Source organism: Falco peregrinus, chromosome 1 (genome assembly GCF_023634155.1).
Source record: "Falco peregrinus isolate bFalPer1 chromosome 1, bFalPer1.pri, whole genome shotgun sequence".
Lineage (NCBI taxonomy): Eukaryota > Metazoa > Chordata > Aves > Falconiformes > Falconidae > Falco > Falco peregrinus.
The window spans coordinates 73,839,868-73,862,266 of NC_073721.1; the positions used below are offsets into that span (position 1 = coordinate 73,839,868).

Sequence of the window (22,399 nt, forward strand, 5' to 3'; positions counted from 1 at the left end):
CAAGTTCCATTTTCATGGCATTACATTCAGCTAATAAAATCCACATTCTAAAGCCTCATCCTACTAACAAGAACATGTTTTGTACGTGTTCAGAATTTTAAAATAGTCTTGATTTTTAAAGAAAGTATTTTAATATAAAAAACCTGTATTTCCACCTCTTAGTAAAATGCTGAATAAATAAATAAATCATAATTATTGGCTTTAAGAAATGGTGGTACGTAAAGTTCTTCTGAAGCTACACTGAACCAAACTCTAACCCATAACATATGAACATATTGTGGAAGAATCACTACCACACACACATCTCAATAAAATATGAGTTAAGCAGTACCTGTTGATAATATAGGGAAAAACCTCTCTGCCATAAAATAAGGTTAAAAACAAATATGAAAATAACTATCTATTATCACCCTTCTTGAAATTTCATATACGTACAACTTAGTAAAGACTCCTGGAGAAAAAATTGGAACTTCTTTTAAAGTTACAGCAACTTAAAGTTCCCTTCTTTTTCCTGACTTCTTGACAAGTATTGTTGAGAAAACTAGTAACTCCCATCATTAGGCATGACAGGGACCAAGATTTAACTTCTGATGATGGAGGGCAGTATAACGCACAACAAGGTTTCTGGAAAGATCCTAGTCAGCTGCTCACCCAAAGAAGAATTACTTAGAACTTTAAGTAAGAAAAGAGGGAATGAAAGACTTAAGTTTTCTGGAACCAAAACTAGCCTTTTCCACTGTATTTTCAATTTATTTTTCAGGAAGAAAACAGGGTTAACAAGGATGTGATGGAATCTTCAGGTACAGAAATACGGAGAGAAAGGACAAGAGTATAAAGGATAGATGCAACCACTCATCTTAGAATTGAAACAGAGAAAATAGGACTATTTTTGAAGGTAAAATCCTCTACTTTAAATGTTTCTTTGTCTTCTTTCTTTTTGAAGCAACATCACTGATTTGCATGAGCAGGATCAAGCACTATTCTTTAAACAATACAGAATCAAAGAGTATGCTTCTAATAGCACAGAAAAAGCCCATACACAAATGTATTAGTTGGTAAAGCAGCTTTACTCTGCCGGAATGTCAGATACCCTTCATGATATAGGACTGCACCTGCCACAGACATATTAACGCACTGAAAATCTATACCTTAAATTGCCGTAAGGTAGATTATTCCTTTAGCTTTCATTTCCACAAAGAGCTGGGAAGTAAACTTTTTGTCTGGTAGCATAACTTGACAGGTTCATAGTTGATTCTTAACTTTCTCATAACTGTCACACACAAAAGGCTGCATAAAAATGGTGAACTGGACGGATTCCTTGAATATCTTTTTCCAAAACATAAAAAAAATAAAATTAAAAGCTGCTTAATTTTCATATAAAAATGAAGGAAAGTGCAATAAATAATTGGATATTACTCCATCTCTAAAAGATTTCATTTGAGAGGAACATACTTCTAATATATTGTATAAAAGAGCAAAATTCATGCAACTTGCTTATGTGCCTACTTGTTTTTCCTCTTTTTTTTTTCTTTTTCCTTTTTTTCTTTTTTTTTTTTCTGTTTTTTTTTTTTTTTAAATTTATTTTAATGGGGTAATTTATCCAGGGTGGGAATAGCACAGGGATAGAATCTGAAGATATAGTAACTCTTTTCAAGCTAAGTGGTAAAGTTATAAAATTTTACTCCCAAATTGGTTCTAGCTTATGCTTCCAGTAGAGTTTCTTTAGGATCACAGTTTATCTTCTTTCTCAGAAGTTTGTCAAATATTTTCTAAACTAGGTTAGTCTGATGTCATCAAATTTTAGAATTCTAAGAGGTAAAGGGCTCTAAAACTCTTCATACTAGCAATGTTTATTTTATCTGTAATCTCTTGTGGTTTTGTTTGGTTTTTTTTTTAACATCAAAGTTATTTGTGTTCTAGTTACATCTAGGATTCAAAGCAACTTAGCTCTGCCATTTCAGGAACAGAAACCTCAATAAGTCTTTGAAGAAATTTTGTATTGTTTCATCAAATAACAAGGCAATATTGTCACGCAGATACTTTTAAAACACTAAGATGTTCACAGTTTAAAAAGAGATTGTTGAAGAATTGTTTCGTAACAGCATCAAACTGCTTTTAATCAAATCCAAAACTCTATATAGCAAATGGTTCAGCTCCTTGAAAATACTGCCCAAGTCAACCTCCTCTCAGGACTTTCAACAGACTTCAGAGACTTAAAAAGTTATTGCAGGTTTGTAATAGTAAGAAAGCCACATATGTATGACTTTCCCAATATAAAACTGTTTTCAGTGTTTCTAACTTTAGCATACTGAAATGTTTTGAGTAGAATTACTTTAGAGCACTGTTTATTAATCTATTCAATTCAAAGATTCAACCATTCCAGCACTGTAGTGGATATAAAAGGATGTGCTGTTTTGTCCCTGTTAAAGAATTCTGGTATTTCCATGCTCTGAACAGTTCTAGTGCTATTAAGATTTGAAGAAAAGGGTTGAAATTTCATTCAGTGGTAGAGAAAGGGTCATGATGCAAGCGGTAAAAATTGTCACTTTCATTAAATCCATCCCATGCAGACATGTTATAAACCTTTAAAAAGTCACAGTGCACAAATGGATCAACAGGGACTTCTGACAGGAGAGATCAGTAGATCACCTGCAGAAGGATGAAGGCCAGAGCAGAAATAAAGGATCAGATTGAGACAAGAAGTCTCATAAACCTTCAACTCAGAAAGACCTGGAAAGCAAGCATCTCTGGTTCTCACAACACAGATATGCCTTTAAAGGTTTTAGTTTATGCTCTGTTTCAGCACAGAGATCTGCACAGTGAATGTGCATCCAGAACTTAAATCTTACCAAGCATTAAAGAGCAGCAAGTAATATGCTAGTATTAACAAGACACTGCTTCTATCTCTTGATTTTCATTCTATTAAAATTATTTCTGCTTTTGACATCTCTTTTTCTTCCATTATTTTTCAGTTCAAAGTTCTCTGACTATTTTTCTGTCTCCTTCACTAGAACCTTTACTTCCTTTTCTTTGTCACGGTAAGTGCCTAATAGTCCATTCTTAGCCCACTGCTTCCATTTCACTTTTTCTTTAGATGATCTGATCTCCCCAAATTGCAAAGAGATCTTTCCACTTTAAAGCCATCTCTCTCCAATGTTGTCTGTATCTGACATGTCCTTAAGAAGCACTGCACTCAACTTTCAATTGCTTTTCTGTTTTCAGGCAGATTCACTTTCCCACTCTTCCTTCCAACCGGTGTCATGTTACTACTGAAAATTGCTCAGTATTAAAAAATAGAGACATATATTAAAAGAACACTGCTCCTTCCATTGCACAGATAATGTGCTCCAACAGAACTCACATGACCACCAATTTACTTCAGGATGTGATCTGACATTACAGCCAACACAACCCAATTTAACAGTAAGCTTTCCATTGAAAGAGTTTTGTCCTCTATGTGGCCCATAGCATCTACACAGCAAGTTCCCCGCACACACTAAAAAGCAGCACTTCTCTGCTGGATCACCAAGCTGCAGCCACAGAATCGCTGAATTTTACAGAGGCAGAAGCAAGTAGACTTGTGGTTTGGAAGTCAGCTAGAAGGGGGCAGGAAAGATCAATCTTGTGGCAGCAACTCACTATCAGACCAGTTTACCTGTAACACCAAAGTACACCCTCAGGAACTTAACCAGGAACTGTGTGGTGCTAGCTCTTTTTAAATGTACTACTTTATTTGTAAATCTTACTTCCATGAAAATTAACGGGAGTCTGGCTATCAATTTCAGTCAGTCAGGATTTCACTTTTGTCCACTAGTGGCAAACGAATAATAAACGATAATGCAGACACCTAGGTGGTAAGGTATAAATAACAAACAAAAGCTCTAGGTACTGATTTCATTATACTGAGAAGTAACACTCTCTTTCTCTGAATTAAAATCTCATATACAAAAACATACACGTCCCTACACTATCAACTTTTCAGAGGATTCTATGTACACCAGGAATATACCAATCTTCTTGATGTTGTGATACAAGCATCAAGATCTTCTCGCAGCAAAGAAGACTCGAGTTAAATATACATAGTTTAGATAGCTCATTTTAGAGAAGGAACTTTAGAATTTGTTGACAGACAGGAGATGGCAATGTCTCCCTAAGGCCTCATTACTGTGTTGTTGGTGGGAAAGTCTGGGTAAGTGTCTAGGGCCTACACCACCTCAACATCTTGGCTTTCTCAGCCCCTGTGATTTCAAGTCTACCCATGGCTGAGCATACAGGTTGTCTAGAAGCACTCACAGCAGCCAGACCTACAAGGTAAATGATAGAGCCATGGCATAAGAGTCCCACTTTGTAGGTAGGCTGAGGACCACGGCTAATCAGCTCTGATACAAACTTTCTGCTTTTATTATTGCCCAACAGTTGAACAGTGTTACGGTATCATTTCTCTCCTGTGGTCCAAAGAACAGCTAGAAGTTAGAAACACAATTTAACCATTAAAGAGCTTTTTTTTGCAGCTTAGTATTTCTATTATCTGATCTCATAATTACCATGTTTTTTCAGTATTTAATTCATTAATAAATCATTAATTTACTACAACCAAACTGGGAAGAAGCTGCAATGTATAAAGTAAATAATGCATATTAATCCCTTAAAAGACAGAAATTTGAGTTTATATTCTGATTTTGACTGAAACATTGAAGCAGTAATCACACACACACACACACACACATTTTCTCAAACTACAATGTGCACTAAAGGTAAACGCTAGTTTTAAAACTTCAAAAAAACCTAGAATCACTGAGGACAAGCTACGTTAACTGCATAACATAAAACCAATTTCAACTATATACTCATATATATGATAACTGAAGTTTGTCGTATTTTAAAATGTATAGTGGCACTTCAGTTTTATTGTTAATTCTTAACAAAATTTAGCTATATTTTAATGAAGTAAAACTAAACAGAACTCAATGCTTGATTTTTGCTGAGGACTATAATGTGGGGAACCCAAACACTCCTTCCAAATGTAACCTTCCTCCTCCTCTCTCTTCACCTGAGTATTACACCTTGTAATTTAGAAGCAATTTGCTTTAGAACATGGCACAGGTAAGACCAGTACATAAAGTTACCATGATTAAAAGTTGAATCTGTTCTACGCATACTCTGCCAATTAATTAGTATCTTAATCCATAAAATGTGTCCAGAAAGCAAGGATGTCAAACCTGCATCTTATTATTGTGCTACATTACACTTTATTATACACAGTGCTATATTACGCTGTCTCATAGGAGCAATGGATATTACTGGAATTTCAGGCACACATACATTAAAAACAATCAACAGCTGCTTCTATTTTACCTGTTACTGAGTACCTTCATTCTGATTTTCTGGGAATTCCACTGAAGAGGGGTATATTTCAAATATAAAAGTATCATGCATCATACATGTATCTTTAGCAGCAAGAAAATGACACTGAAGACAAGTATGCATAAGCAGCCTTTTTAAGAAAAAAAATAATTCAGGTCTGCTGCTAGATCATAGAATGTTCTTCTGTCATCATTAAAGCTTCTGAAATACACTCTAAAGGAAAGAAAGCTGATCTACTTATAGATCAACAGAAGGCATGGGAAGGAGGCTTGCTAACAATATTTCTTTTGCATGTAAGTGAGAGCAATTGGTATCCCATCTGGAAAAGCACAGTACTCTGAGATAGAAAACTCTTGCCACCGGCAAAATTTATGGTATTAATTTGTAATAGTGGATTTAGGGAAATGTATTAAACTAATGCTCATTTACTTGCATAATTATGTGTTTTCTACATAAAACGACAGGCTTTTACCTTGTCAATACCAGCACTGAGTTAATGGAAAACAGGACAAGATGGGTGTACAAGTATGCCAGCGCTGATGAATGTCAAGCTCAGGTTACAGATTTGCTTCTTGCATTAATATCTGTACAATGTACCATCTAATGCATTATCCTTCAGATTCTTAAATCTGCTATTTTAAATATTTTCATTGCAGTTTAGCTTTGATTATTAATCTAAGAGGCAAAAAGTTAAACTGTATCTTATCTTCTTTGCCACTTGATATGTTAAACAGCCTTCATACCTTAAATCCACTTTAATAAGGCATGCAATTATTAAAGCATTACAGGATGGCCCTGGAGCACAAAAGCTCCATTAAATTTGCTTACATCTAATTACGTCTGCCTGAGGCAGGTGAGAAATTGACTCTGATAAGATCTTTCTTTTACCTGTAGCCAAAAAAATAAAAAGGGGGGGGGGGGGGGGGGGGAAGAACCTTGAAGTGATTTTCTATCTAATTGCTATCTACAAGTATTTATGGTATTCGCTCCTTCAATGAATAGCCCACAAAGCACTCTTTGTGCACTAACTAGTGCATTTTAAGGTTTTTTTTTAGACTGTAGCATACAAAAGACAAGCTTATCTTGCTGCAGGCATAAGACAGGTCATCAATGACATCTACTTCTGAAATAGTTTTATCTATTATTTAAATAATCTTTTCTTTAAAAAATAATTCTGATGTGGAAAAGCATGTCATATATTCTTTGTGGACTTTATTTTTTCTTCATATCAGCACAAGCAACGAAAGCATTGTATTTAATGGAAAAATAACATAAATACGAAAAAGTACTTTACATGGTCTGAAAACTAATCCTTTAATTTTTATTTTTTTTCCAATTTTAAAAAGAAGCGTTTTACAGCAGAAAACACATCATTCAACTCCTATATATTTGTAACTTGCCTTCCAAAATTCAGGAAAATGTTATTAAATTACATTGCTTGTAACCTGTGAGTGAATGAGGGAATGTGGCATTTCTAATCGTTGTTCCCTCTAGCAGCCCTAGCAGATCCTAGAGAACAATACAGCGAGACCATAGTAGTGGTAATGTAATAACTAGTTAGAAACTATACCAGCTAAAGAGGAATAAATATATTTTTTTAAAAAGATTTAATTAAAAAAAAAAAAAGTAATGGAATTCATCCAGTGTAAAGAGATTATAATTCAATTCTTGGTTAATACTTAAGAGGAAATTACTTTGTTATAAAGTATTCTTTAAAGAAGACAGACATTAGGAGTTGATGTGAAAGTTGCCCAAACAAACCAGCCATCAGACTTCTAATTATACACTATTTTTAACATCTTTAACTGCTGACGCCACCAATGCTCTTGTATTATACTAGCCATTTGTTGGTATAAGGTACCACAAATCTATAGTTACCCAAAATGAAAAGATTCTTTGGTCACACTTTATACTTAAGACCTCATTTGATACTCCTAAATGAAAAACTGCATAGAGGCCTGAAATGAATCTAGTACCGTTATGTTTTTCATGTGCTTCTTCGGTTTATAGAGCATGTCATTCAATAAGCCTTCCTATAAAACTTCATTAAACCTTATTTTTACATGCAAACAATAAAAAAATACGTTATCTTTCATATTTATTTGCTTCATTATACAAACCTTATTTTACATATTTGACAATGAAAAGACAGGTTGATTTGCTGGCATACTAAACTACTGCACTGCAAATACCATTTTTCTGAAGGCAGTGATGAACTATTTCTATTTGCTATATGCTTACCAACTCAAAGACTGTTGTTACACAAAATGTTTTGGCCTCTTCTAATTACATCTTGTTTGATGTTAATTTGCTGTATTTCTATTAAAACCTTTACGGTTGCTTTATAATATTGTCTAGCCACCAGCCTGCATCTTCTATAAATGACAGTACTGTGAACCACTGAATTATGCATGCATCTTTACTGCAACTCAAAACCAAAACAGAACAAAAAAATTACAAAAGAGATTTAATGACTATGCTAGGAAGAATTACTTTTCAGCTTTTCCATGTCTCTTCTAAGAATGAATTACATACAGGTAAATTAATTACTCAAACATCATGACTGTTATTCAATGACATGATTTTGAAAAAAAAAATCTTTATACTAACATTTCATATCCTGAAATATAGAAAAAAAAATATCTTTTTTTTCTGTTATGTTGTGAATTTTTCCATGGGAAGTTTCAGTAGACTACATTGCTCAGAATCTGAATACGTACCAAAAGCTGCCACTTTTATGATTATGGCTTGAATGTTAGATGATATCATTTCTTTAAGCAGTATTTCCTGGTTCCGACGCCAAAGGTAAGCTAAAGGCTGAAGATTAAGCCTTCTGCATCTTAAAAAAAAATGAAAAATTGGATAAAGCCAAGCATTATGCTTTTACGCAGTATCGTTCATGTAATATTAAAGAAAACTAATTTCTCTCATTTCCTAACTTTAAATAATTTTCCTTCTACAGTTTCAATTACTATACTTTACTATTCCCAGATTTCAGTATATACATTGTTTAATATTAAGAAAAATGAAATAAACCACTACTGAAAATAATTCATCTATTTAAGTAAGATGTAACTCACTGACGTAAACAGATTTGCATGGGAACATAAGAACAATCATGAAAAAATGCATTTCTAAACTTTTAGGAATACAAACCAGTTAATATCTTAGGACGTGATCACTTTTTATGAACACAGTTAAGGCAAGAGATACCACTCTGTGATAAATGTGGCTCGCGTCACTAGTGCAATGTGCTGAATGCACTCAGGAAAACTGTAATTTGTATCAACACCCAAGAAAAAGAATAAATCGGGAAAATATACTCAGCTTGTCACACAAATTAACAACTTGTTAATGTAAATTTAATTGTTTTGATACATACTATATTTAGTCAGCATTTGATTCACAGCATTTGATTCTTTATCAAATTAGAGAATCACTAATTTGCACTGTTGGTAGGTAACTCTTCTGCAAATTGCACCATCAGCTGGTGATAAAATGTGCAATGTCTAGTTCCTGAAAAACTTAAAAATTTCACTATGTGACCAGCTCAGAGCACTCAAAAATTACCTTTATTTGTCAATTATCATTGTTTATCTAATATATGGGCTTTATTCTGTATCTTAGATAGACCCACTAGTATTAGTGTCAAGACTTCACAGTAAAATGGATGTTTTATACTGACATGTAAATCCACAGTTAGCACCCATATAATCTGATTGGTTTTGTTATTACTTTTATATATTATAACAGAGCACTAAGTTGTGAAATTAACAGAAACATTTAGCAACTCTGAATGTGAATTAGTTCCTGTAAGTGCCTAACTTCAGCTAACAAATTAGCTGAATCCAAGTAACCGTATGGTTTATGTGAAACAATTTTATTGCAAGGGGTAAATCTACAGATAAATGTAATTTTTTTTTTTTTTACCACTGAGCAACCTTGGAATTAGTCAGGTCTGTTAGGAACATTGTGATGTCATGTCAATCTTTTGGCTGTGGTAAAAGATCTGAAACTCATAATCAACAAAAGCAATATTTTCAAAAATATCTAGTATCATGATCAAGCAGTCATTAAAGTGTTTTAAGTGTAAGGGAAATGAAAAAGAAAGGAGCTATTTCTGACTGTAATTTACCTATGTGAAGTGTAAAGAAAACACCCATGCTGTATAACTTGCTGATGTGAATCAAGTTGGCACAGCATTAACTTCACCATTTTACCGTTCATAAAGGTTTCCAGATATCTGCTGTTATTATCAGCAAATAACTAAAGAACTCATGAAATCATAATTAATTTTTAACACAACGTATTTTTGCATTTCATTGGACATACATAGTGAATTTTTTTTTCCAGACCCTAATCAAATCTTGGTCTATATAATACATGCACTTCCCATTACATAATCCTTTTTAAAAAAATAAGACTCTTAAAAGTATCATGATCTATCTAGACTTAAAGAGTGTGCACTCTAGAAATGACAAATGAGAGCTCCTGATTAATGATAACAGATATTAGATTTTAAGGAGGTCAGGAAAGACAGGCACATGAGGATTCTCTTGCATTTAATTCATGACCAGTCACAGGATGTTCCTCTATATTAAAACTGTTGAAAATAGAGATACTTGACTACCACACTGTAGTCAATGGAACTCAGTGAGCTTTCTGTTGAAATCAAAGTTCTGAACCTACTCTCATATTAAAACCCTGTATACTTTCCACAGATCCATAAGAGACCTGAAGAGCAATCCAAAAATTCAGTATAGTCTCTATTGGATTTTTAGTAATGGTTCCACGGGACAAAAAAACCCAAATAACTAAACCACCTTATATTAACAAATTGAATGAATCGGGTATCACAGAACAGGAGAAATCAAGCAACTGTCTCTGCTCCAGAATTTGAGTTAGAAAACAAACAAGTAAAGTATTTTCCAGAATGTGTATATTAATAAAGGTTAATTTCTTACACATCTTCAACTCGAACTCTCTGGTAGTCAGAAAGAATCGCTCCCACAGATACACCCTCCACGCCTTCTTTGTCCTGAAGAAAGATATGGAATATTAATGACAGCAGCGTATGCTGACTAATATATATAGCATATGTAGCATATAAGCAATAGAGGTCCAGTACTTCTACTAGCAGAATCAACCAAGAATAAATCCTCTTCCCTGTGTCCAGTACACAGAACTGAATGGGCTGGAATGCAGATCTTGCATAGAAGAGAGCAGCACAGCTGACCTCCTAAGTGGTTATTACTCTAACACAGTAATCAACTCAAGTACCATTCTACAGAAGTAATAACCAGTGAAAGTACCAGATTTAAGAGCTTATCCAAAAGTTTTCCGGACATCCTCCTGAAAATTACTTCCAGTTCTTCACTATAACTGAGTTGTTAGCTACCTTACCTACAAGTAAATATCAGCAACAATCAATCATGACTACTAATTAAACTGCTAGCATTTGTCACAATATGCAGCACAACAGGGTGTGAGATTACCCTTTTTATCCTAACACCAGAACAAGACAACTCTTGGGCAACTTACTCAATGTCACCTTTTGAAAATTCTGCTACAAAATAATGTTTTCCAAGCCATTTTCTCTATTTCATTTCAATTACCTAAGCCAAAAGCACTTACTTTTTCTTGTAGGCACAATGAGAATGTAACATTTTAAAATGCACATACTTATATTTCATGAATTCTTGCTTGAGTCTGAACCAGCATGTTGAATTTAATGTATTTCCTAACACTTGCTGCATCTAGACTTTTCCTTTTTTTAACCAAGGTCGATCATAACTACACAGCATGACTTACTTTCTAGACCTGCTCAGTTAGACAGCAATCCTGTGAAGTTTGCAGCAAGATTTTATCACAAAATTTTCAATAATATCAACCTAGATATGAATTTAAAAATCAAATAAGCCTTTGCCTGACATGGTACTGAATTAAATATTATTTTTCAGGTTTTTATCAAATGATATGGAAGGTGTTTTATTCATAATTATACTGTAGGGAAAAAATCCTGGTTTATGTCTGTCTGTGATATTCTTTCCTCAATCTATTATGTTATCTTCTTTATATTAATTGTCACCTCATATTTGTCCAACCAAATTCCCAAGTTATTCATACCCATCTATACTTCTGTTAAAGAATCACTGTATTTATCAAAATTCCTAGCTACAGTAATCTGAAAATTATATCACTGTTCAATGTATGTACTTCTACACTTCATTAATGAATACATAATTTAATATGAAGCTTAATACCAAATCATACAGGATTCATGTTGATGCTTCTCACATGTCCAGAAGTAACAGTACTGATAAAAATTAACTTTAGCTTATCAGTCACTTGTTCATTATCTGTTGCCAGCATTATCATTATTATTGCTATTATCCAGATAATATTGCTTCTGCTTCTCTTTGAGCTTTCTGTGCAACATTTCAAAGCTTTTTTTCAGAATAAAGATAAATCACAGACATTTTAATCTACTGAACTCACCCATCTAGAATGATATTTCTTAAAAAGTTAACACAGTTATGTAAGCAGAGTTTTCTCTAAATAAATTTGATAAAATTATTCATGAAGCTTTGTTGGATCTTCAAGCACACCTGAAATGCTTTTCTTATATCTTTATACCCTTATATCCTTATAATTTTGATATGCAGTTTACCTGCACTGCTACAATTGCACTTAAGTTGCATTCTTCGTATTTCTCTTTAGAAAGATTATAAAGTTTCAGTCACGTAAGTCTTGGAAAACATGACAGCTAAGTATTGTTTGTTTGTATTTTTATGTAGAAATAACACCAACAATTCTTTCAAAATGTGCTCCATCACAATGTTTAGACATCATCCAACATGTCCAGAAACATTACCTGTATTTCTGCTTATGTGAACAGTTAATCACAGGCAACATAACCTCAAAGGATATCACAAAAAAAAAAAAAAAAAAAAAAAAAAAAATCACTAAGTGGTCCATGCACAGGATCTGACATCATGAACCAGTATTATTAAATAATACATTAAATATTAACTGCCCATGTTTCCAAGTCACCCCACACCTTTCTGTGTGAAGGAATGAAGCAGATTGTATTCCTTTCTGCTCAACACAGTATAATATATTGCTAATGGAATCACAGAATCAGAATGGCTGAGGCTTCTCACTTTTGCAAACAAACTTGTGACTCCTGCTGTGACCTATGTCTAGACCACCAGAGACTAGGATGATACACAGTAATAATCCTGAACGCCTTTATAGGGAGAGAAGTATTCAACTATGGGAAGGAATAGGGAAGGACAAATCCGGAATAACACTGCAGAAAAGCACCTACATTTATACGATCATAAAGCAGATGGGGAAACTCAGGGCCAGTGGCAAGGGATGAGTAAAGCAGATTTAGCCTATGATCCAAGGAACAAGAAAACCAAAACCACAAAGAACTTCTACAATCGCCTCCATAGCCTTCCAGTGTCAGAGATACTGAATGTTCAAATGCTTTTTCATTACTACTTCTACATTCAAGGTAGCATAACAATACAAATGATAGACCACACTTAATACATCAAGAACTATGGGATGTATGCAGGGTTTCTGCAGCTAGCTGCCAATGAGGCATTACAGCTACGCTAGAAATCTGTTCAAACAGTACTTATTACTTCATGGAACACACTAGGTTCAATGACCACAATAAAAAAAAGCAAAATCTCAGCAAAAGACAAAACTCAAGACTTACTTAAAAGTTAAAAAGTAAAGTAAGAAAGACTTAGATTTTCTACTTACTGAGATTACCAGAATTGTTTTACTTTATTTAAATTAACAACAGGTGAATACATTAGCATTACATTCTACTAAACTGAGCTGACTCTAACCCAATCTTTAATTTTTTCAGATTCCATTAAGACACAAATCAATTTGTTCTTATGAAGAACCATGTGCAACAGAAAATCACTGAAAGAATGCCAACCACCAAACCCTCTACAATTTTTAAGACTGAACACATACACAGTAACAGTACAGTTGACCTTTGTGGCTGAATCCATCACAATACGTTGGCATCAAGACATGCTTAATGGTACGACTGTGATCATTCCTTTTGATTTCAGTAAGATTTTACTATGAAGTTCTGCTTGCGCTGATTTACAGGACTTTGCCAGGTGAAAAAAAAAAATCTTTTATGGTCACACAGTAACTACTTTTGACTGTACTTAACAACATGTGTTTATTATATATTTCATCCATTCCTACAGTCACTTGATAGTTCTCTTTTTTGCAGTTGGAAGATACAGAAGATACATTCTTGCAAAGCACAGTTCTTAACTGCTAACATCCAGAAAATAATTTTGAATTTTCTCACAATCCTCACTTAACTGTGATGCAAAGATAAGCACTGTAGTCTAATCCATCCAAATGTCAACTCTCAAACTGCCTTCACAGCTGCAATTAGTACTACCATCTACTGGAAGAATAACAGGAGTCAAAGGAATCAAATCACATCACTTAATTTCAATACTACAGTAGTTTTCTGATAGCAGATCCATCCACAAGATCAGCTATAAAAATGCACTAATGATTTTAAGAGTGAGGTATTTCTGAAAGAACTGGTAGAAAATAATCTATCAGACTTACTACTCGTGCAAAAGTGTAGAGAGGATATGTTCAAGTAATTTGTCTAAAGTCCTTCTAAGAATGAGATGTGCAATATCTTTGACTAATAGATCATTTTTAAAGGAAAAATGGTTCTGTTAATAATAAATAATTAAAACTAACTGCATTTTTAAAATATTCCTTTTAAAAAAGAAACTCTTCCCTGCCACAAATTCAAAGACTGAGACATAGCTGAACGTTTGGAAACAGAATGTAGCAATGCAAGTAATGCCTGCACTGCTCCTGGATTTCCTATCTTGGGGCTCAGAATTTTACCCTTTGGCAAACAGTAGTCACTACCGTGGAACTAAACTCTAAGATCTTATGGTCTCACAGACAATAAAGAGTGGTGACCACACTTGGAAATTACTTCTGTGTAAGGACTTGGCATCAGAAGTATCAATTTAAAAATACTGTTTTAACACATATATTTTTAAGCTTTTACTGTATATTAGCAGCAGCAATAATTTTAAAAAGCAGAACAGCTTGGAGCTCACCAATTAAGCAAGTTCCCAACTTTGCCATTACTTACAGTATTGTTTTATTTTTATGCATCTGTCTATTGTGTATAGCATCATTATGCTGGGAAGGAAAATAAATATAATACGATTTAAAATTATTCTGAATTTTTATTCTTACTGAAGTTTTGAACAGTTAAGGTTACAAACTTTTCCAGCATAAAACTGTATTGCCACTAATTCTTATATAGACTAAGATATTTTTTCTTTTTTTTCTTTTTCTTTTTTTTTTTTTTTTTGCTAACAAGTTCAGTTGAAATACTCAGGGCTTTTCCTGACTATTTCTGTCAAAAATAAGTTATACATAAATTAATGTTCAGCCATAGCGTTTGGATAGAGAACTGTATTTAGGAGATGATATTCAGTATATGCTTTCCAAACACTTGAGGGAAGTTCTCACCAATGCTCTATCACAGAGTTTTTTCTATCTAGTTTTTCCTTAAAAAAATGTGTGCTCTGATGTTCTGGATAACCAGAAACTAAAGACCATTCAATAACAACTTTCATTGTTCAGTTCTAAATTATCAGCAGCAAACTATCCGATCAACTAAGTTCAGCAAGTGTTTTTGAAGTATCTGATACAAACAAACACAAGGCCATACAACTGCTGTCTCACAACTAGATTAACCTCCATGGCTACATAAATATACGTATCATACACAATTTTCCCTATTTTGTTTCGGAGGTGGGTTGTTTTTTTTCAATCGTACAGGCTTATAACAGATTTGGAAGGTGGATGCGCATGTGTGTGAATGCATATGTAAATATACACACACACACACAAACACATAAATACGTATGTCTGCATATATAAAGACACACATGTGTTTCTATGCACATATGTATACTATATATGGAAGTTAGTAACAAAAGAAGACAAGACTGTCATTGCCTGCTTGCTTACAAGCTACATTAAATCTGATTTAAAGAACATATACAAGATGTTCTGCACTTATTCTAGCTTATTTCCTTTGATAATACATAAGTTTTAATCATCTTTTGAAATGGCAGTACATTATGTCATTTTTCAGTTGTGGTTAGCGTTCACGTTTAAAGACTTTTGACAGGGAGCTATTCATCACCATCACTTTCCATTTAATTCTTCTGATGGTAAAAGAGCAAACATAAACTTCCATCACTGTCCAGACAGCAGCTTCCACAAGGAGAAACATCAATATACTTAATACATGCTTTGAAGTGGGAGAACTAGTTAATATACTTACATACCATGAAATGGAATAAATTCAATCCTCCTATTCTGTATGGTTCAACAAATCAAGGTTGGAGTGGCACAAATGCAAGAAATAAGAAGATCTGAAGGGAAGAAGGATGCAGCATGAGATGGAACAGAAAAAAAATCTACCATCTAACAACCTTCATAAATTCCTCAACTGGACAAAGTTTACATAAAGTCTTGCCGCATAGTGTATTCAGCTCAGCACTTGACGCATGCAAAGAATAATAGCTAAAAACTACTTCTTCACTGGAATCACTTTGTGGTATTGAAAGACTTACTGGACATTTTGCAAATAGATAGGATTTTGTTTCATTCAGAGCTGATCGTGGTTAGCAGAGTCAATCCCAGGTTCAAAGGAGTCAGGTGTTGGGTACTACATTTCACCTTTTAATGTGGAATCTGATCGGGTTTGGTGCCATAAAAAGCAGGTTCACAAAACTGCAGTCTCAGCATGGGTAGAGCAGGCTGACATCTGCAGGCTAAATACCAGGGATCTGCACTGAACTCAAAAGCCAAGGAAGCAAACTCGGGAAAATTCTGGAGAAAAGATGTTAGGTGCTGTATCATATAAAAAATAACAGAGAACAGAAAAATGTTCAAGGAAAGTTAATACGGAAGGCTGGGGTTTTTTCTTGGGTTGGGGTCTTTTTATTATTATTAAAGAAAATATGTACTGTTAATTTAAGAGATTATTTTTACTATGCAAAACTTTACTAATTCGTCGCTAGTGCAATAGATTAGTCTAAAGTAAAAACAAATTGCTTCTCTGAAATATTTGAGTAATAACAGAAAGCACTTCTACTCAGTATATATACTTTGTTATAAAGTATTACATCACAAGTATGTAATATATATATAAACAGATGCTAAACATAGATGTATACAGATGCTAACAACTTTTTGTTTTCCATATGGCTTATTTTTACCTTTCAAAAAATTACCAAAATTTCTCATTTTAAATGGCAGGTATAAAAATCAACTTTTAAAAAGCATCTAAATAATACACGTCTTTTTTTAGCAGCAGTATACAGCTTTTCTATGTACATAAGATAGTTATTAGCCATGTTTTAACTGTAAGTGAAATTACATATCATTACATATCTTGTTATAACCATTAAGTTATTCCTGTTCATAACATTCCTGAAGAATAATCATGAAAGATTGTGTTAGAACAGCAAATCAATCTTTGCAACTGTACCTGTACTGTAATGTACAATGTATTTAAAGCTTCATAGTTTTAAACATATTTTTAAACAGTTTAATGATTAACACAATTCAAAATTGCTGCTCTCTTTGTATAAATATAAATTAGTTTTAGCTTTATTTTCTATCAGAAAATAGTATAAAAAAATTAAACATTTTCATGAAAGCTCTGAAACATCAGTGCCATCAGTATTACCCGCTGTTACGCTGTTCTTAAGGTGTGGCTCTGTAATACCCATGTACAATACTGACATACTGGTTCACAGCTGAAGTAAAATATAAACTGAAATGTACGAGTAATTTATGCTAGCACACTCCAATTTCAATTTTGGTTGGTTTTTTATTTTTTATTTCAGTGACTGAAATTCCATTAAGGATAGTGACAATTAAGGATAATTTGAGGAAACGTCTACATATGCATTGTAGCATACAATACTGGTAGAAGTATTCTACTAGTAAGTAAAATATTCATTGCAGTAATATTAGTACAGAGGTTTTCTTTAATTTCACATTTTAATGTCTTTACCTGACCCTCTAAGAGTTCAGCAAAAATAAAATTAGTGCTAATGTTTTCAATTTAATTAGTATTTTACATGCACTGTAATTATTAGTGGGAAATGTTATAGTAATGAATGTAAAAGTTAGCTGTAAATTACCTTGGAGTTATTTTCAATTTCCCAAGTTACTGCTCCTTAAGATAACCCTCTCCCTATGGTCCTTCCGGTAATTTTTCTTTGCCTGATAAACATGATGATTAAACAGCACACAGTGCAAACCTTTGATACTTTTTAAATTAAATCCATGCCCAGCCTAAGGGCTGTGTCTGATTTCAACTAAATGTGTCAGTTAATCAGATAAAAAATTATCAGCAACTCAAAGAAACAGCAGCCTTAGGCTTCATCAGTGCCAGAGAAAGCTGAACAAAATAAGACATACAGACAATATCACATTATGAGTAAAGGTTACTGCTGAGCATATCACTGCACAGAACTATTCACCACCTTAATAATGTCTATCTTAAATGGAATATTGAATAGAACAGCCAAAATAATATCAAAGAAAGAAAAAGGAGGTTTTTGACCTGTGCTTATATATGCCTGTTCACATGTACTGCAAGAAAATTTGAACAATTCCATTCAAAACAATCCAGAATATCCCTAAAAATTTACTGTTTAGAACAAATCCATGTAAGAAACTGAAGTATAGATAGCTGAAGAATGGTTAAACTAAGTTCAGTTTTTAACATTTGCTTCACAGCTTTGCCACAATAGAATCCATTTTATGACCAAGATATAAAATACATTATCTCTAAATGAAATTGTCTTTCCAATTAATATCCTCCTTGAAGCCTGCACAAGTAACAGAAAACTCTTAACACATGCTTAAAGCTTTACGTCATTTGTGTCCAAATAATGATTATCAGTCACTTGCAAAACTTGAAATTAAAACACAACATATCTGCAGGTGTGTGATTGACAATATATACATTTGTAACAGGACTTTTAGCCTTCTGCAATTATTTGAGTGGAAAATTCTTAAATACAAGTTTTGCCTTATAATTTGTGAAGCATTCTAAGATCACTGATTACACTGATTTCAAACAGAGTATGCGATTTTCCTCAGCTTTGATATTTCTGTCAGAGGCAGCTGCAAGTAATCAAAGACAGTATGGAAATATCCCTGAGACAAAGGGATATAATAACTACTCCAAATTGAAAAAACAGTATTTGGTAAAGTTCTGCAGACTAGCTACAAATCACACAGTCTTGCATATCACTACACATCATCTGGGACTTTCTCGTCTTCCACTTAAGAGACCACAAAGAATGCATGTCTCATGCCTTCATTGCTTAGGAAGACCTATTTCCAAAAACAGAAATGGAAATAAATTTAATGTAGATTCACGTGAAATCCCTGTGTGAACATTTTCATTAAGAACTTCAGCAGTCTTCAGTTGGCTTAGCTTTACTCACTTTAAAAGTAAATTACTTTTGAATAATAGTATCTATAGAAGGAAATAATACTATGTAACTAATCCACTTTAAAAGATAATTAGACTAATTTTAATGAATGCCCTGCATAGGGTACAGACAGACACACCGCCACTTTAAAGCATAAGTGATGGCCTAACTTGAGGAGTGTCACAATGCAATTATTGAAATACTATATGCACACACACACACAATATCTATTGATTCAGTATAAGGGGGTATTCATCAGCTCTAAGTCACAGCTTTCAGTATCCAAACACAATCTCATAATAACCACATTTAATTAGTATATGGCCCTCTTGCTACCTGGAAGCACGAAAGATTCAGGGAGCTGGTGCAGGGCATGCACACCCACTGCATGAGCACATACATGCACACCCACTGCAAATGAAAAAGGAGAGAGAGTGAGAGATAGAAATACCATTCTCAAAGTCTAATGTCAAAGAGAAGCATATTGCAATACTGCAGTTCTAAAGGCTAGAATTAAATTTTAAATAGCAGAAAGAGAAAAGCAGGAAAATCTTCCACTATAGCCATACATCACACCACAAATGCAAGTTTTCCCGATATACTGATTGTCCGTTTAGCTGCATTTACAAAGTTAACAATTAGTCTTAGGAATTACACATCATTCATTAATGAATGAATTTTTTAAGCTTATCTCATGTATTGCCTATTTTCATAGAACATAAGCAAGTTCAGATATCCTTTATAGATATCATACTATTTCACAAGAGTTTTTCCTAATTATTTAATTTAGATCCACTAACTAATTTTTTCCAATAAAAACTTCATGCTAAAACCAATGCATTTAGTAAATTTTAATATAGTTAGATATAGCTATCAAAACCCATAGAATACTAAAATCAAAATCAATAGACTTATCCATTATTGCAAAGGTTACCTAAGGACTTTTCTACAGAACCGTAAGGTTTTGGGTTTTTTATACAAGTGTACTGAGTGCACAAGAGGCCTACATGCCGTCAATGGAAGCTACGAAGTCTTTGACAGCGTGACAAGAGTCTGCAGCTGAACAACAAAAAAATATTTTTTAAAATTGCATTTTGTGCAGAGATTTGGTTTCACATAAATGCTTTACCTTTGGGACTTCCAACCCTTAAGTGTTCAAATAATTACAGAGCAAACTTGCCTGCAGACACTTCTTTCAGGAAATCTTATTTATAAAATTACCTCATCAAAGACCGATTACTTAATTTGATAACAAAATTTAGCATGAACAGTCAACTCCAGATCGTATAAAAGCCATTACATTGCAATGACAAGATACCAGTGAACAACTACAAAATAGTCAAGTAATCACACATATTTCTGTTCCCATGCTAGATTGGATATTAAAAGTGTCGATGTTTTTAACTGTAACTACTTTGCAATCAAGAGCAATTATATCAACAGCTATAACATGAAAGACACAGTCATTTTATCAATACTTCCTACACATTTATCTAGAATTAGAAGTTAACAACTGTGACTGAAATATTAAAACTAGGTTTTTAAGTGACCAGTATATACAATTATGTGTCACTTCTTCAGAATGAGAAAAAAAAAAAAAGAAAAGAGAAAAAAAAAGTCTTTGTCTTATGAAGGCAGGTACTGGCCTATATTATTATGTTCCAGATCAATGTCTTGCTGAAGACAAACCATTTATTACATCAAGAATAAGAAGGTCAAAGGAACATTAGTTTGTACATTTCTAGTAAAGAGAAGATTAATGATTTAGGTAACGCAACTTTGTCCACTTGCATCATACTCTTGGATTCAGACGATGTGGAATTTCACTCTTTGATTTCTTTTTTTAAATAGTACCTGTAACAAACCGTAAGATAACCAAAAGCCAGCCTTGATAAACTACATCCTTTAATATACACATACAAGCCTCTTCTGCCTCGTTCACATAGTCTCCATGTGGATCAACTTCTAGATGCTAATGGCAATCTACCCCTTCATGCTGAAGACCAACAAGACAGAGATCCAGTACAGCACCTACAAAACAAACCCTGAACAGAACCTACAGCTTGCTCCAGTTATCTGAGGTATGTGGCATGGTTTGGATAATTCAACTTATTAACAGAATTCCATTAAGGAAGCTACTCTAGGAAAATGTCAACCAAGAATTAACTGTCTAGTCTGATTTATTTCTATATGAGTATTGTCAAAGCAATGTTATTTTAATGAAGTATCTCAGGACACATGCTGGCAAATACTGAGGCATGTAAGTAACTTCATTCATGTTACTAATTCTGTGAAACACAGGACTTTTTGTGCAAGTAAAACTGCAGGCACAACACGACAAGATTTTGAGTTTTCCTTTTGTTGTCCTGTTACCACATGCAACAGGACAAGACCCAGAACCATGGGAGAAAAACAAGTCTTAAATGAAAATAAGCTATTTTGCCTACCAGAAACAATTCTTCTATTCCTCCCTAATGTTTCTTTGTAAAGAATTTAGCTTCTTGAGAGCAAAGCAATTCTAAAAAATATATTTTCATTTTTCTAAAATTAACTCATATGCTATAATGTGACATTAAAGTAAAGTAGTTGCCTGCTTAGTTTAATACATTCTAAATCTGCCCTGGTTTCAGCTGGGATAGAGTTAATTTTCTTCTCAGTAGCTGGTGCAGCGCTGTGTTTTGGATTTGGTGTAAGAACATGTTGATAGCACACCAATGTTTTTGGTTCTTATCAGGTAATGTTTATACCAAGGCAAGGACTTTTCATTTTCTTGGGCCCTGCCAGCAAAAGGGCTGGAGGGGCACAAGAAACTGGGATGTGACACAGCCAGTACAGCCGACTCAAACTAGCCAAAAGGATATTCCATACCATCTGACCCATGCTGAGTATATAAACTGGGGGAAGAAGAAGGAAGGGCGGGACATCTGACATTATGGTGTTTGTCTTCCCAAGTAACTGTTAAGTGTGATGGAGCCCATCTTTCCTGGGGATGGCTGAGCACCTGCCTGCGATGGGAAGTGGTGAATGAATTCCTTGGTTTGCTTTGCGTGCGTGTGCGGCTTCTGCTTTACCTGTTAAATTGTTCTTATCTCAACCCTCAAGTTTTAAATTCCTTCCCAATTCTCCTTCCTATCCCTCTGGGTGAGGGGGAGTGAGCAAGCGGCTGTGTGGTACTTAATTACCAGCTGGGGTTAAACCACAACAAAATCATATAAGAATTTCAGATTAAATAAGTCACTTTTTGTCATACTAAACAGTATGACAAGTAGGTATATTGATGTAGACTTGGGTAACTCATTCTTCCATGTACTACAGCTGAGAAGACCTTTTAAAACTGCACTTCACATTTATGAAATCTATTTAATGTGCATCTATACACATTACACACAATACACATCTATACACACAAATATACACGCACTCTCATACTGCCACTAATTTCCAGTTACTTAAAAGGAAAAAAAAAAAAGAAG

General features: G+C 33.9%; 1 protein-coding gene across 2 annotated transcripts in view; it reads right to left on the reverse strand.

Annotated features, from left to right (window-relative positions):
• Positions 1 to 22,399, reverse strand: part of DPH6 (diphthamine biosynthesis 6) — a 210,394-nt gene that overhangs the window by 150,388 nt on the left and 37,607 nt on the right. The window contains exons 2-4 of one of the 2 annotated variants that reach the window (XM_055812825.1): positions 15,753 to 15,839; positions 10,329 to 10,402; positions 8,085 to 8,203 (exon numbers count right to left, since the gene is read on the reverse strand). In XM_055812825.1, coding sequence (XP_055668800.1) covers positions 8,085 to 8,203; positions 10,329 to 10,402; positions 15,753 to 15,755 — 196 coding nt within the window. In that variant the 5' untranslated portion in view covers positions 15,756 to 15,839. The remainder of the gene's footprint in view (positions 1 to 8,084; positions 8,204 to 10,328; positions 10,403 to 15,752; positions 15,840 to 22,399) is intronic. The other variant, XM_055812818.1, reaches the window with a different exon arrangement.